At 57.3% G+C, this 15,337-nt stretch overlaps 1 protein-coding gene across 4 annotated transcripts in view; it reads left to right on the plus strand.

Moving 5' to 3' along the window:
- Window positions 1-15,337, plus strand: part of Cpne5 (copine V) — a 65,289-nt gene that overhangs the window by 12,235 nt on the left and 37,717 nt on the right. For all 4 annotated transcript variants that reach the window (XM_005389636.2, XM_005389637.2, XM_005389638.2 and 1 more), the window contains exons 4-6: window positions 13,180-13,283; window positions 13,747-13,786; window positions 13,990-14,066. In XM_005389636.2, coding sequence (XP_005389693.1) covers window positions 13,180-13,283; window positions 13,747-13,786; window positions 13,990-14,066 — 221 coding nt within the window. The remainder of the gene's footprint in view (window positions 1-13,179; window positions 13,284-13,746; window positions 13,787-13,989; window positions 14,067-15,337) is intronic.

Genomic DNA, 15,337 nt, shown 5'->3' on the forward strand with positions numbered 1-15,337 from the left:
TAGATTTGGCTGGAGCAAGTGGCCGAAAGGGGTGAATTGGAGCTCGAAAACGCGCAGGAAATATTTCCAGGGGGCCTGGGCTGAAGTGACATTTTCATCTTCTCCCGGATGCTAAGCCCGCTGAAGCAGAAACCAGATTGCTAGGAAACGTTTAGCCTACTTAAGTGAACTAATTACTGCCGAGGCCTTTGGCCGAGCTTCCCAGGAACCAGGAATGTGCTAATGTCTTAGTGATTCATGCGGGGAAGTCGGGAAGGGCCTCTTCCACGGGGCGCTGCTGGGCGGACCGTTAATTACATTCTGTGACTGCGACTCACACCTGAGCCCTGTTACCACGGGCACCCAGGCTGGGGCGGGGAAGGCGGGCAGCCAGCTGTCACCTGGAGCCCCTGGCTGCACCCCTTTCGGCAGGGGGCACTGGAGCAGCGTGCCGGGTGCTGGGGAACAGGGAGACGGTGGAGAGAAGGCAGCGTGGCTGAGAGCAGGAGTGGGAGCCAGGGTTCTGCGGCCGGGGAGAGGCACGGGCGGGCAGAGCCTGAGGAGTCACAGAGCAGCGAGGTCGGGCAGGAACGAGATGGGACTGTGAGGGAACTGGAGTTGCAGCCAGGACGCCACACTTGGCTAAATTGTTCTGACAGGTCACTGGGGTTTTTTCAAATGGCATTTGAATCTACACAGAAGCCGCCTGGCTCGGGGGTGCAAGACAGAGCACAGAGCGCACTGTGGGGACAGGACTGTCGGCCTCCTCTGGCGCAGCCTCCAGCTCCGACAGAGAGGGAGGACTGGCCTTGGGTGATGGAGGTGGGGTGCAGGGGTGCAGAGCCGTTGGGTGTGCGCTTGGAGGGGCTCAGCGAGGAGCACTAGCAAAGGTCACAGCAGTCACAGAGGGAGGCCTGGAGGAGCAGCTCGCCCAGGTCCTGTGTAGTTGGGGAATGGGATAAGTGGGTAAGAGAGTGTGAGTCAGCTTCCTGCCACTGTAGTAAAATACCTGAGACGCTGATGTGCAGAGATGAAAGGTTTATGGTGTTGGAGGTCCTAGTCCATGGTCAGCCCATCCCATAGCCTGGGGCTTGTCGTGGGGTCAAAACTACTCACATCAGGAGCCCAGAGATTGGTGTCTCACTGAGCCCACTGTCGGTCGCCAGCCTGAGGACCAGGCCTTTAGCTCGCGGGCCTGTAGGGGACATTCACGGTGCGAATGACAGCAGTAGGTCTGAGACCGCGTGGCTGGTGAGTCACGGGGTGGCAGGTGTGGGGGCCGGAGGATGCATGAGGGGGGATTTCTGGGGCCCCCAGGAGGATGGTGGAGAGGGGCAGGGGCCTTCATGGAGGGACACGGTCAGCCCCAGCCACCTGCCTCGCTTCCCACCCTCTGATCTCAGGGCAGTGCTGTGTAGGTCACTGGGCTGCTACCCCCAGTGCAAAGCAGTGAGAAGGAAGGCGGGGCACAGGGCACAGAGATGCCCAGCACAGGCCGCAGGTGGCTGAGTGTGGCCCACACACAGGGTTGGGGCCGGGAGACACAGGCAGGGGCCACCGAGGGGTCTCAGCTGCCTGCAGTTAGGGTCAGGATGGCCTAGCAGGGGTCCCTGGAGGTCAAGGAGGCAGCCCTCTTCTCGAGAGGGTCCACTTGCCTCTCAGCTGCCTGCTACTCCTTGCCCTGCCCCCAGAATCTTGGCCGGGAGTGAATTCTGTGACGGGGGTCAGGTGGCACTCGGTTCTCCAGTCTGGGCCAGGCAAGTGGCGGCCGCTCTTGTGGCCCTGGCTGTGAGGTTTCAGCTGATTTTAACCATTTGGGTCATTTTGATGCCCTCTGAGAAATCCCCATCTTCCCAGCACCTAAATCTGTCACTACGTTTTATGAAAATTGACTCAAGATGTAATTTTAGCCCAGGAAATCGAGCACTATTTGCATCAAGCCCTGCCGGGGCCTCTGCGTGTCCTGGGAAGGCAGGATGGCCGGGGGGGAAGAGTCCCAGACGCGCTGTCACCGGGAGAGGACATCCCAGGAGCCCGCTCGGGTCCTCTTGAAAAGTGGGGGTGACAGTCACTACCCCTCCCTCACCAGGTGGCTGTTCTGGGGCTGAGGACCTGTTGGGAAGGCGGAGATGGAGATCACAGACTCTTAGGGAATTGGAAATCTTAGGGTGTCACACTGATACCTCACTGCACCTACAGTGTCCGTGGCCCCAGCCACCGCAGCCTCTGATTCCTGCTCCGTCTAATTTTGAGCAACCCCGGCTGTTTAACATTTTCCCTGCAGGTGGGAATGAGGATTCATCTCCAGATATTCACAGTGACTCCTCAGGACACCTTGCTAGGTGCCTCTGTTTCCCTTTGCTCAGGAAGTGTGTGTTGACAGTTTCAGACCGTTTTTGCTGCTATAACAAGAATACCACGCCCGGGGGAAGCTTAGGAACACCAGCAATTTATCTCTAGGTTTCAGAGGCTGGGCAGGCCAAGGCGGCAGTGGGTTCAGTGTCCTGTGAGGCCAGTTCTTCACAGACCCATGGCAAGGTGGTTCCCTCTTGCAGTGTCCCGGCAGGGAGGCCCCTGGCTAAGGCCCACTCCACGCTCCTGACCTTAGCACCCCTCCTCCAGATGTCAGGGTCTGAGGTTTCAGCCTGAATCTGGGAAGGATACAAACTTCACACCCAGAAAGGTAGGACTGTAACAAGAGCTCACTTCCACTGCAGAGCGGGAATAACAGCGACAGTAGCACCGATCTCAGCACCCTACAGGCACTAAGTCATTTGGTCCTTACAACAGCCCCCAAGGGCTGGGCGGAGCTCGGGGGTGGAGCGCTTGTTTGCAGGCCCAAGGCCCTGGGTTTGATCTTCAGCACTGCAACAAGGACAGCTCCAAAACCCAGTTCTGTGAAGGCGTTGTTACCGTGATTGTCCCGTACCACAGAGGTGGAGACTGGGGCTCTTTATGTCACTGTTTCCTGTCCCTTTTCCAGGCTGGGCGTTCTGCTCAGAGCCTGTGCCCCGCACCGCCCTTCTGCTGTCCAGAGAGCACTTCGGAGCTGGTCCCAGGGCCTCCCCTGCCCGAACGGGACCGTCAGTGCCTCCCTTCCGGCTCTGCACTTTATGTGTCTGTCGCTGAGAACCGGATGCTCCTTGATTACAGCAGGCGTCCACCGACCTTCTATATTCATGTTGAATCTGGGGTCTCCTGCATCTTTCACTCATCATTTACCGTCCAAACAGGACCACCCCCCCAGCTCGGACTTGGGGGTGAGTGTTTGGAGCTGAATGTGTGTTTTTACGTTCATCCCGGTCGTGTCATTTGTGGGGTCGTCTTTTGTTATGGCTTAGGGAGAGCAGGCCGAGTGGGAGTTGTACCTCGGGCGTCTTGGCTCCCGCCTCTGGCCTCGGTCAGCTGCAGTCGTCCTCCACTCGTGCGATGAGGACTCCAGTGGGGATGAGCATGGCCCTTCGCCGGGGACCTTTCCCCACGTTGACCCAGTTCTCTCGCTGACCCTGGGGAAAGGCTGTTCGGCTACCTCGGTTTTACAGGACTTCGTGGTAACCCATCCTGTCTTTCTCCATCCGGCCCCAGGACGTCAGGAATGACAGTCAAATGCCTTGTCAGATGAGACCCTGCACTTAATGTCCCAGGTTCCCGTCCCAGCAGGGCTCAGTTTACTTATCTGTAAGATGAAATTAGGAGGCCTTCTCAGGGAGTTTGTAGCTAAGGCCATGCTTTTGGAAACACCTGGAAATATCAACGGCCATATGCAATTGTCACAGCAAGAATGGCCACTCTTGGAGACCCTGTCAGCTAACCCAACCCTGGGGCCACAAGTTGAGTCCTCAGTGCACACATCTGGGGGAAGGGTATCTGAGCTGGCAGGAAGAGCAAGTGCAAAGGCCCTGAGGTAGGAATAAGCTTGCTGCACATGAAAACCAGAAAGCCACTGTAGTTTGAGCAGTGGGAATCATGGAGTCTATGGGGGTCACCATTGTTGAGGTCAAGGGGAGCAGGTGCTCTGGAGGGCTGCATTGGCCAGCAGTGTGTTCGAATGCTGATCTAAGTGTGATGAAAGCTAACGAGGGCTTTGAGCAGGGGAGGGGTGCAGCCTTCCCTGTTTCAGGGAGATAGCTCTGGCCAAGCGGAGCAGAGTGGACTGGGAGGAGAGGAGAAGCAGGAAGATTGTGGTCCTAGAATGAGATCCTGGGGGTCAAGGACATTGGCGAGCCAGTTTGCCCAGAGCCAGGAGTTTAAAGCTGATACAAGGTGATTCTCTGCCCACCAGGCCTTGGGCCCAGTTTGGGACCCCGATGGCCAACACAGGACTTAGCGCAGCCGTGCTGTGTGGACCTTTGTGGACAGACCGGAAGGAATACCTGGACCATCGCCACAGCCCGAGTGGGGGTGGGCTGAGAGCTGGCTTGGGGTGGCTTTGCCCTGTCCCCTTCCTGCAGAGAGGAGCTGCCCCTGCAGAGAGAGGTCCCTCCTGAGCGTGGGCTCCCCTTTCTCTTGTCACAGAGCTGAGTTTTCAGGGCCGCAGCTCCCTATTAGCAGGAGTAGGAGGTCTAGGGCCACAGCTTTGCTCTGAGGACCACATGGGCACCTCCCCATAATCTACAGGTTAGGGCCTTTTGTTTTGTTTGTTGTTGTTGTTTGAGACGGGGTCTAGCTATGTAGTTCAGGCTGGCCTTGAACTTACTATGTAGCCCAGGGGTGGTGATCCTCCTGCCTCAGCCTCCCGAGCACTGAGATTCCAGGTGTGCGCTCTCACTCTCGGGTTAGGGTTAGGGCTTTAGAACTCTCTTTGGCACCGTGTGTCACGGTCACAGATGTCCCTTCAGATCTTGCCTTTGAAGGTTGGGGGATTTAGCTCAGCGGCACAGGTGCCTGCCTGGCAAGCGCAAGGTCCTGAGTTCAGTTCCCAGTACCAGAAAAACCCAAAAAAACAAAAAACAAAAACCAGATTTTGTCTTTGCTATTTCTCTTAACCTCACTGAGCCTCAGTTTTGTTGTTGTTTTTTAATCAACAAGCTGGGGTCCCGACGCCGGCTCACGGCGGTGGGCAGCTAATGACAGCCTTCACACAACGCCTGGCTGTGCTCGATAAATGTTAGCACCGCAGCACCGTCACACAAAGCTGAGGAGCTCCATCCTGTCTCGCCTGGCGCGCCCCTCCCACGCACGGCGGTGGCCCACGCTGCCTCCCGAGGCCCTGCCACGCTATGGACAAGGGAAATGTGACACGTTGGGGTCCTTGCTTCACCAAACAGCTCAGTGAAGGGCAGGGCCAGGCCAGCATGCCCATATGCTCTTCTGAGCCCTCATCCCTGCCCAGGGCACTGGTTTTTAATTAATTAATTAATTAACTAATTAGTCTTTTTGAGACAGGGTCTCGCTATGCAGTGCAGGCTGGGCTTGAACTCATTATGTAGGCCAGGCTGGCCTCCAACTCATAGCAGTCCTCCTGCCTCAGCCTCCCGGGTGCTGGGAGGTATGCGCTACCACACCTGGTTCAAAGTGGGGCTTTCTTTATCCAATTGTGAATGTCTGTGCGGCTCCCTCCTCCCCCTCTCCCTTCACCCAGAGATGTCTGTGTTGTGCCTTAGACAGGAGTCCCAGATTTCACCTGAAGGAAGGTGTTTGCTTTTCTAGTAGGCCCGAGGCGCCGGGACAGGTCGCTGGGTGGCTGGGACGTGTGTTTACTCTCTGCTGTTAGCGCCCAGGTGTGCACTGCAGTTGTGGCTGAGCTGTTTTGAGCGTGTGAGCGTGGGCTCCGAAGCGGAGTCCAAAACCACTGGCCGCCTGCCCAGGGGGCTCTCGGGTGAGTACTTCCACGTGCAGACCCGCTGTGACAATGAAATGTGCTCCTTCCCGAAAGGTGCCTGGCGTGCAGAAAGCTTCTAATGGCCCTTCCAAGAGGCCCTGCCCCAGAAACCAAGGGCTCACCGGGGGAGGGAAAACCGTGGGTACCAGACCCTATGACAAGGTAGCAGGGCTTCCTGGAAGCATGGCTGCCCTTGGGGGCGGGGCTTGTCGGCTCCTGCCGGTGCCCAGCTCAGCTTCGGCCTGGTGGGGCAGAGTAGCCAGTGCGCTGCTGGTTTGAGGCTGCCAAGCTCCTTGGCAGAAGGGTGATTCCCCCTGGAGCAGGGGCCATTTAACAGATTTTCTGGAACAGTGGCTAATTAGGAGCGAAGCTTTTTGGCAGGAAGTGTTTCGTTAGAAGCCTGGTAACATTTCCTAGACCGCTGCTGGGCTAGACAGGGAGCCTGCCCTGTCCTGGGCTCCTTTGGAGCGGGGTCTCCTCCCTGGCCTGTGCCCCCGAGCTCCCCCTGCCTCAGAGGTGAGCGGGCCGAGAGACGCCCGTGCTGCTGGGTCGCATCTCACTGTGAGGTGGGCGAGCCTTGGCCCCGACCCCGCCTGGCTCCCCTTGCTGCACCCTGGGCGTGGGGGGGGGGCTCCTCTGGTGGGGGCCTGCAAGAACTCCGCAGGCCCACGAGGGCGGTGGCCAGGCCCTTTGTCAGGACGTGCCAGGAAGCACACCCGCTTCCGTTTCTGCTGGGGCACAGACAGCTCTCTGGCCTGTTGTTTTAATCCTGGCGAACACGACACACAAGGGGCCAGGGCAGGCCTGAAGTGAGGCTTTTAGAATCCGCAGGTGTGCAGCCCTCAGTAATGTGTGAAATTGGCGGAGCTCGGGGGGGGTGGAGCCAGGCTCTCAGCTCTGCTCCTTCTGTCCCGGCCAGCAGGGCCATGGGGCGGGGCAGGGGGCGGCGGGTGGCTGTGGTTAGTAAAAATCAGGCGCCTCTGGAATTATTCAGGCTTGCAGAGAGCCACCCACTCGCTATCACGGCAGGAGCCGCACCAGCCACGGGACACTGTGGCCTCCTGGTCCTCCCTCCCCCGCTGGCACTATGCTCTGGGGGTGTCCTGGGGAGCTCCATCCCTTACCTGTCAAACAAGGGGCACTCTCTAGGGGGTCGCAGGGGATCCAGTGAGATCACGCCCCGTGGAAGCGTTGGGAAGATGAGGAGTCACGACATGCAGCAGAAGGAGGGGGAGGAGGATTTCTGGAAGGAAGGCGCCTGGGCGAGGGGGCGTGGACAGGCTTCTGGAGAACAGAACCAGGGTGCCGCCCGAGTCCTGATTGGAACTCCCCCAGCCAGCTCTCGGGTCTTTAGACTCTGTCTCAAAAAGACGAAAAACAAACACTTTCTATCCTTGCCGGGCAGGGAGGCGTGATCTGCTCCACTCTTGCAAGAAGACACCCTCTAAGGAGTTACTTGGGTCGGGTTGCCTCACGTGGGAATAAACATCAGGGCCCAGGCCAGGGCCTCCTGCGCAGCTGCTGTCCAGAGAGAAACCACTCAGGGCTAGGGCCTCAGGGGACCCAGCACAGGAGACCTCTTGGGATGGAGGGAAGAGCAGGAGCCGGAAGAGATGTTCACAGCTGGGGCTGGGAGCATCTCCGGGCCAAGGCCGAGTTCAGAGACGGGGAGACACACACTTCCTGGGTGGCTGGGCCGGGGTTTGGCCTTGAGTAGGAAGCAGAGCGTATAGCCGGGTGTGGTGGTGCGGGCCTCCAGGCCCAGCTACTGGGGACACTGAGGGATGAGGATCCCAAGTTCAAGGCTGGCCTGCGGCAACTTAGTGAGACCCTCTCGCAAAATGAAAATTATGAAAAAGCCAGGGATGTAGTTCAGGGTAAGGGCCCTGGGTTCAATCTGTAATTTCTGCTCCCCGGAAGAAAAGAAACACCGAAGAGTGAACCAGAGCGTGGAGCCGCTAATTGCCGAGCGTGTTTTATGTCCCAGGTTCTCTGCTAAGTGTGTCATCTGAAGTGAATCATTTAAGCTTCCCGTCCTACAAGCCTAAAATATAAAGCGTGGACACCTTGTTGTTCGCACTTGTAGAAGAGAAAACTGAGGCACAGAGAGGTGAAGGGGTGTAGCTGAGGTCACAGTGCCAGTGAGTAGCAGGTTTGAGCCCAGGGAAAGCTGCTCCGGACTCTGCCCTGGGGACTTCGTCGCTGCTGACCCTTAAGACCCTGAGATCTGCCTTCAGAGCTGAGACAGTGGCCCTCAGACTTCTTTTTTTTAGTCTTTTTGAAACAGTGTCTCGCTGCGTAGTTTAGGCTGGCCTTGAGCTCACTTTGTAGCCCCGGCTGGTCTCGAACTCGTGATGATCCTCCTGCCTCAGCCTCCTGAGTGCTGGGATTACAGGTGTGCACCACCATGCCCGGCTTCAGACTTCTGAAGACTGTTTCTTTAAAAAGCTGGACAGAGCTATGGCTCCTCCCCAGAAAATGTGGGCACACATTTGCAGGCAGTTTCGGGGTGTCACAGCCTCCCCTAAAGCCCAGAAGAGCCTGTGGCCCCCCCATCTGGCTCCTGTCGTCCTTCAGCTACCACCAGTGTAGGTGGCTGGGGAAGTCCCCACTGTCCCCACCCACTGAGGCCCTTGGAGGCAGGGCCTTGGGGGACAGCAGCGCTGGGACCCTCCGTCCCAGAGGGCTGTCACACTTCCTTGGTGACACACATGTCACACAGTGGATCTGAACAGAATGGGGTGGGGGGCAAGTTCTGTTCTTGGTTTACAGTCAGGCCGTGGGGAATTGTCTGTGTGCAGATGTTTGTGGGAAAGAAAATACATCAGTCAGGGTCCCTGCAGGAAAGAGGGTTCTGCTCAGATGGGGAAGCGGGAGACCTTCATGTGTGGTTTCTTTCCAAGGCAGGGGTGAGACTGGAAATCCCCAGGGACGTGGGACTGCCAGGGACTCACAGCAGCGAGGAGCTGTTCTCGCCTGAGCTGCAGGGGCGATGGCCGAGGCTGCAGCTGGAGGGGTCCCCGCAGGACTGGGGAGAAAATGACAGTGTTGCCCCCAGCTCCCTCTGCCAGTGCCTGCAGCGGTCACATCGCGATCTCAGGGCGGGGGCCCAGGCTAGGGTGCTGGGAGGAGGCCACCCTCTGCGGTGCGGAGCGGCAGAAGCGGGCTGGGCCGGTGCTACCCCTGCAGCCCCAACAGGGTCAGGAAGGTGAGGTCCCAAGCTGTCCCTCCGGCCTGGTGCAGGGATGCGGGCCGAGGGGACCTCACCTGCCTCGCCTGGATTTTTCATCCCGGCCTTGCCGGTGTCTGGATGGCATTTGACCTGACGGCTGCCCACCTGGCCCTGTAAATGCCAGCACTTAGGTTGGGCAGAGTCCCTGGTCGCTACTTAATTCCTGCCTCCCCTCCGAGGGTCTCCCTGGAGCTGATGATGGGTAATTAATGTTGCTTAATTGATATTCTTGGGGCTTAGTCATAGAGGTTTCAGAACCCACGGGAGCGTCTTTTGTGGCATGTCAGCTTTTTCCTCTGGGTTTTGTTGCCAGGGAGAAGCCAGCCTTTCAGAGGGGAAATAGCCTCATTCCTGGGCTTCTTTTCCCTTTGTGCCCCGACCCCAGCAGCTTGTCCCAGCTCTTGGGCTTGGGGGCCCCTTCACCTCCCCATCTCGCTCAGCCTCTTCCCCAGGGTCCCCAGCTCCGCCTTCCCTAACGTCCTCCGGGCGTCAGCTCTGCACTCCGAATCCCTGGGGCAGCCCGGGGGTGTTAGGGGTCTGTGCCCCCACACTGTGGGCCAGGCAGGCCCCTCCCATCGTCTGAGGAGACCCAGGAAGGAGGACATCTGAGGAGACCCAGGACAGGCGCTTCCCTGGCACGGGCTGGGCTCCAGGTCCAGGGTCAGGATGGTGAGGGCTCAACCCTGCGCCTGGTTCCCGGGCGGGATTTGCCTCCTGCAGGGCAGTTAGATGGCAGCCCTGTGCCCTGCCCAGCTCCGGTCCGGAGCCTTCCCCTGTCCAAGTCCCTTCCAGCCCAAAACTCTCTAATGCTGAAGAGAGTGAAATTCAATAGCCAGAGTGATTTTTTTCGGAGCATCCATTCAGTTGCACCCCCGCCATCATTGATAGGTGTGTAAACAGGGCTGGACAGGGACCGAGCGGCTCGTTAGATTTAAAATCCACCCTCTAGCATCCATCCCCTTTGTCATCGGTGCAAGTAATGAAGGCCGTAAACACCTCCGAAGTCCCCAGGTCGCAGGTTTTGCAGTTGACATGCGCACGTCCGTTCCCTCTGAGGCTCAGTCATCCGTCCGCGCCCAGCCTGGCTCACTTGGCAGGAGATACTCAGGGGGCGCTCGGAGGCCCCCTCCCGCCCGTCCCGTTTCCAGGGGAACCCCATCTTCTTCCCAGGCAGATGCGACTCTGGAGGATTCCCCTGCGTGGCAGCTTCAAGTGCCATTTTAGAAGGAGCACCCTGACGGCGTTTTCCGCGGGCCCTGGGCTGGGCCGGGCCGGGCCGGGCTGCGGTGGGCGTGGGTAGTGAGGGGTGTTGGTCCCTGACACAAGGTTGTTCTTGCTGGAGGAGGGGACGGCACGGGGGGAGGGGGAGGGGAGGACGCTCGCTCTGAATCCTGGGTGTTTACCTGGAATATTCCGCAAGAAAGCCATTAGGAGAAATTCTCTTTTGTCCGAAGACAGGACGTGTTAAGAATTCTTAATTTCTACTTGGAGGCCAACACAGGGACCCTTAGAACAGGGTGATACCTTGAAAGATTGTGCCGGTGTGTGAGGGTGAGACAGGATTACCTCCCCAGTGCCTTGCACACAGTAGGCTGACTATAAATGTCGGTGAAGCAAACCTCATCGTTGTTTGAGTTTCATGTCTGATGAGTGCTTGCAGTTGGATGACGGAGAAATAGACTGGGCTTTGGCGTGCCCAGCTGTGTGACCTTGGGCAAGTTACTTAACCTTGCTGATCCTGTTTCCTCACTTGTGAAATGGGTAATAACCCTCAGGATTTTTGGAAGACTTGAATAAGATAACTTAATGACCTGTGGAACATCAGTGGGGGCTCAGTGAATTTTGTTTTCTTCTTCCCTCCTGTTGTATCCTCATTCCTTAGTAGTTCTCAACTCCATCTGCTCATTAGAGCCACCTAGGGAACTTTAAAGAAGTGTAATTATTTGGGCCTCACACACTGAGTTTTGGGTTTAATTTGTCTGTAGTGGTGTTGAGCATAAGGTTTTTTGTTTGGTTTTGTTTTTTGAGATAGGGTCTCACTATGCCATCCAGGCTGGCCTTGAACGTGCAGCAGTCCTCCTGCCTCAGCCTCCTGAGTGCTGGGATTATAGGCGTGTGCCACCACACTCAGCAAGCATAAGTGTTTTGTAAAAGCACCTGTTAAATGATTTCTTAAAAAGGCAAACTCTGACTCCTATACAAACATACAATGAGGCTATGACAGGGTTTATTTAACTTGTTCACAAATAAGGAGAGACCAGTAGGTTTTTAGAACCAATTGAAACAATTTAAACAACACACACCTATGGGCAGTTGGGAATTCAGAAGTAAATTTACCTGTAGATTTATTGACATTGACAGGGTCATAACCCATTGCATTCCACTGTAGAGCATGTACTTGTGTCTCTATGAGCGAGAATCGCTGCACATTTTCGAGTTGAGGAGTAGCTTGAAGACAGTGAAAGCTGCAGACCACTGTGTAACCAGATGGCTGTGCAGGCGTGTTAGGAAGGACACTTGGGGTGTTGTTCTTCCCTTGGTGGGACAGAATACCCGAGGAAGATAGCTCAGGGGAGGAAAGGTTTGTTCTGACTCACAGTTTCAGAGGTTCCAGTCCATGGTTGGCTAGCTCCATTGTGGCGAGGCAGAAACAACATGGCAGAAGGACGTGGTAGAGGGGAGCTGCTGGCTCATGGTGCCCAAGAAGCAGAGAAAAAGGGGGAAGGACCAGAGAAGAAGGGTCAGGGCCAAGATGTGGTCCCCAAGGTTGTATCCCATTACCCACTCCCTTCACCTAGGTCCGCTGTTCCCATCCCTCTAAATAATGCAGTCAGATTATGAGAGCATCCGATAATGAAGGTAGAGACCCCAGGATCAGTCAGCTTCTGCAAGCACCTCCCTAGAATACACAAGACCTCGAGGGCACATTTCAGATCTAACATGCAACACTCAGTATCCACTTTCTTCTTGTCCATTTATCGTTTTCACACTTCCCCAGGGGTGAATTCTCAGCTGCAGTGCAGGGCAGGGACCCTGCCTGGTACCTCTGTGTGCCACTCTGCGGGCACCATTCGCTGTCTGTGTCTACTTGTTTCGAGCTGTCCTCCCACGGAGAGGACTCTTCAGAGGTGGAGCCTTGTTCTGTTTATCTGTGTAGCCCAATACTGAGCGTGCTCTCTGACTTAGAAACAGTTGTAGAAGAACTGGGTCACGCCTGGCATCGTGGTGCATGCCTATAACCCCGGCAATCAGGAGGCCGAGGCAGAAGGATCGCTGTGAGTTCAAGGCCAGCCTGGGCTACGTAGTGAGACCCTGTCTCAGAAGACCGAAAAAAAAAAAAGATTGCATCCAAGTGAGTGATAGCTCTGGAAGTAAGCAGGACAAGTAGTCTCCATGTTGTGATGGGGAAGGTGGCTCTGAGCTTGTGATGCAGTTCATCCTTCCCTCATCAAGCATAATTCATCCAGCGCTCTGGGAGTGCCTGCTGTGTGCCACATGTAGCATCAGTGTTATAAAATGCAGATTTTCCCAGGCCTTGCTCCAGATCTCCTAAATAGGAGCCCTGGGAGTGAGGTCCAGTCTGTACTTCGACAGCTCCTCTGGGTGCTTCTGAAGCGGGGGCAGGCAGGGATGGAGAGTGACTTGCCTAGAATCATTTGGGGAGCTTCGTGGGATTCAGGTATTGAGTGTCTGTTGTGCCCAGAACTCTGGACTCCTGTGTCTGCTCAGCCAAAGCCAGGCGCGTTCAGTGTCCGCAGAGGTCATCCGTGGCTGAGGCAGCAGGGTCGGGGTCTGGTGCAGCCTCGCTGGGCCTCCGGCTCAAGTTCGCCGGGCTGCTGTGAAGGTGCTGCTGGGGCCTTGGTCATCTTGAGGGAGGTCAGCAGGGCGGCTTGGCTTCCCAGGTCCCCTGGAAGTGGCTTCAGCAGTGGCCTTGGGATGGGGACAGCACCACTGTCAGAGAGCGGAGGCCGTGAAGGCTGTGGGCCTGGCGGAGGCCGGGAGGGGCCGCGGGGCGGGGGCGGAGCTAGTGGAGGAAGAGGAGGCGGGCGGGCGTGGAGGTCGGAGGAGCTCTCCCTGGATCGCTGGGCCTGTGAGGACAGGGGCTGGAGCTCACGAGGCGGGGTCCCCTAGCCGCCTTCTCTTGCAGTTTGGGCGCACCGAGGTCATCGACAACACGCTGAACCCAGATTTCGTGCGCAAGTTCATCGTGGATTACTTCTTCGAGGAGAAGCAGAACCTCCGCTTCGACCTGTAAGTGCAAGCGGGTGCTGCAGAGCTGCAGGGCCGGCCTGCAGCTGAGGCGAGCGTGCCAGCGCCTCCCTCCTGGGCCAGTGCCCAGGCCCCGGAGCAGGCGGGCAGCCTGGGTAAGGCGAACTGGGAAGGGGAGGCCGAGGGCAAGGTCATGAGCTGCGTGGAGCGGAGCCTTGGGTGGGACTTGGGGAGCAGGGAGCGAAGGGTGAGCGGCTCGGCCCGGGCGGCGGCGCCCATGTATTTGGCTTTTCCGGTTTTGCTTGGGGCATGAGGGGCACACGTGGAGAGGTGTGTATGTCCTAGGCGTCCATCCCAGGGCCCAATTTTCCGCCTCTATCCTGGAGGCTCCTCCTGTGCCTCTCGGCCACTGGCCCGGTGAAGGGACCTGACTGCCCTCGAGGACCCAGGCAGGGCCGGACGGGACGTCCCACCTGCCTTCACCTTGTGTCTGTGCTCCCTGCAGGTACGACGTTGACTCCAAGAGCCCTGATTTATCCAAACACGTGAGTTTTCCCGCACTGCCCCCACCCCGGCACGTCCAGAACACTTCTGAAATGCCGTTTTCTGGCTTGGCCTCGGGCTTCGCGTGTGCCTGGTGCTCTTGTCTTTTCACTTCAGACCCTACCAGGGCCCAGGCGCTGGGGGTGGGGGAGTGGCCGTGGGCAGAGGCGGTGACACTGGCCTTATCTGTGCCCTGGGTTTGCAGGATTTCCTGGGCCAGGCCTTCTGCACCCTTGGAGAGATTGTAGGGTCCTCTGGGAGCCGCCTGGAGAAGCCCCTCACGTAAGTGTGCAGGAGGTGCCAACTTCCCACCCACCTTGGTGAGGGAGGCAGGGTCGGGGGCGGCTGCTACTCACGGTGAGCCTTGGGAGTAAGGAGATTTCATGGTGACAGCACTTCTAACTCACTACTCTGGGAGGGAGCCCGGCTGGGTTACCAGAGCCCTGTACTCCTGGGAAGTCCTGGCCCATTCCCTACCCCTATTATTGTATGGAGGAGGAAACTAAAGCCCAGAGAAGAGAAGCGACCTGCCCAAGGCCACACAGCCAGCAGGTGGGAGAGCCTGGATTTGAACCTGGGACCCAAGTGACACAGCATCGTCCTCAGGTCATTCGTGGCTTGTTGTGGGCCCGAGCTGGGCGTGGCCAGGCTCCCCCATCTCACCCTGCCTCTCTCAGTCCGCCTGATAGGATTTGAGGGGCTTTGGGGGCAAAGCTGCTGCTCTGAGCAGGCTCTGGGGTGAGGAGCCCCAAGGCTTCCCACAGTGAAGTCTAAGCGTGGCTTCACAGGCTTGCCAGGGCCAGCCAGGGACTCGAGGTGAGCTCTCTTGTCCCCGTTTGTGGGCAGGACCCCGGGCAGGGCAGGCGGGAAAGGGGCTTCAGGTTGGGATCGGCATCAGCTCCTGCCGCATCCCCTGGACGCTGTCCTTCAGGGTGGTCGGGAGTTGCAGTTGTGTGTGTGCGCATGTGCCTGAGTGTGTTTGGAGTCTCTTTCGGGCCCTGCCTGACCCCCATGGCTATGTGGTCGTGTCTGAGCCCTGGGAAGGTCTGTGTGACCCTGAGAGGTCCCATGTCCGTTCCCAGGAAACAACTAACAGCTATCACTTACTGAGGATGGGAAAACTCAGGTTTGAAGAGATCTGAAGCTTAAAGACTTCAGGGAACCTCTTCAAAAAAGGCTATAAAATTAATATTTGCTAGCCCTTCCCTCTCCCACATTCCTAAACTTCTTTTTTTTTTTTGTCTTTTTGAGACAGGGTCTTGCTGTACAGTTCAGGCTGGCCTTGAGCTCACTTTGTAGCCCAAGCTGGTCTTGAACTCGCAACGTTCCTCCTGCCTCAGCCTCCTGGAGTACTGGGATAACAGGCGTGTGCCATGCCCAGTTTGAACTTCTTTTTAAAACTGTTATTTTTGGGTGGGGGCAGTGGTGATAAGTGGTGCTAGGGATAGATCCAAGGGCATTGAGTGACATCCTCAGCCCTTTTTTTTATTGAGACAGGGTTTTGCCAAGTTGCCTGGGCTGACCTGGAACTTGTGGTCCTCCTGCCTCAGCCT

The sequence above is a fragment of the Chinchilla lanigera genome, unplaced genomic scaffold (genome assembly GCF_000276665.1).
Source record: "Chinchilla lanigera isolate Chin_1 unplaced genomic scaffold, ChiLan1.0 scaffold00036, whole genome shotgun sequence".
In the NCBI taxonomy this organism is placed as follows: Eukaryota; Metazoa; Chordata; class Mammalia; order Rodentia; family Chinchillidae; genus Chinchilla; species Chinchilla lanigera.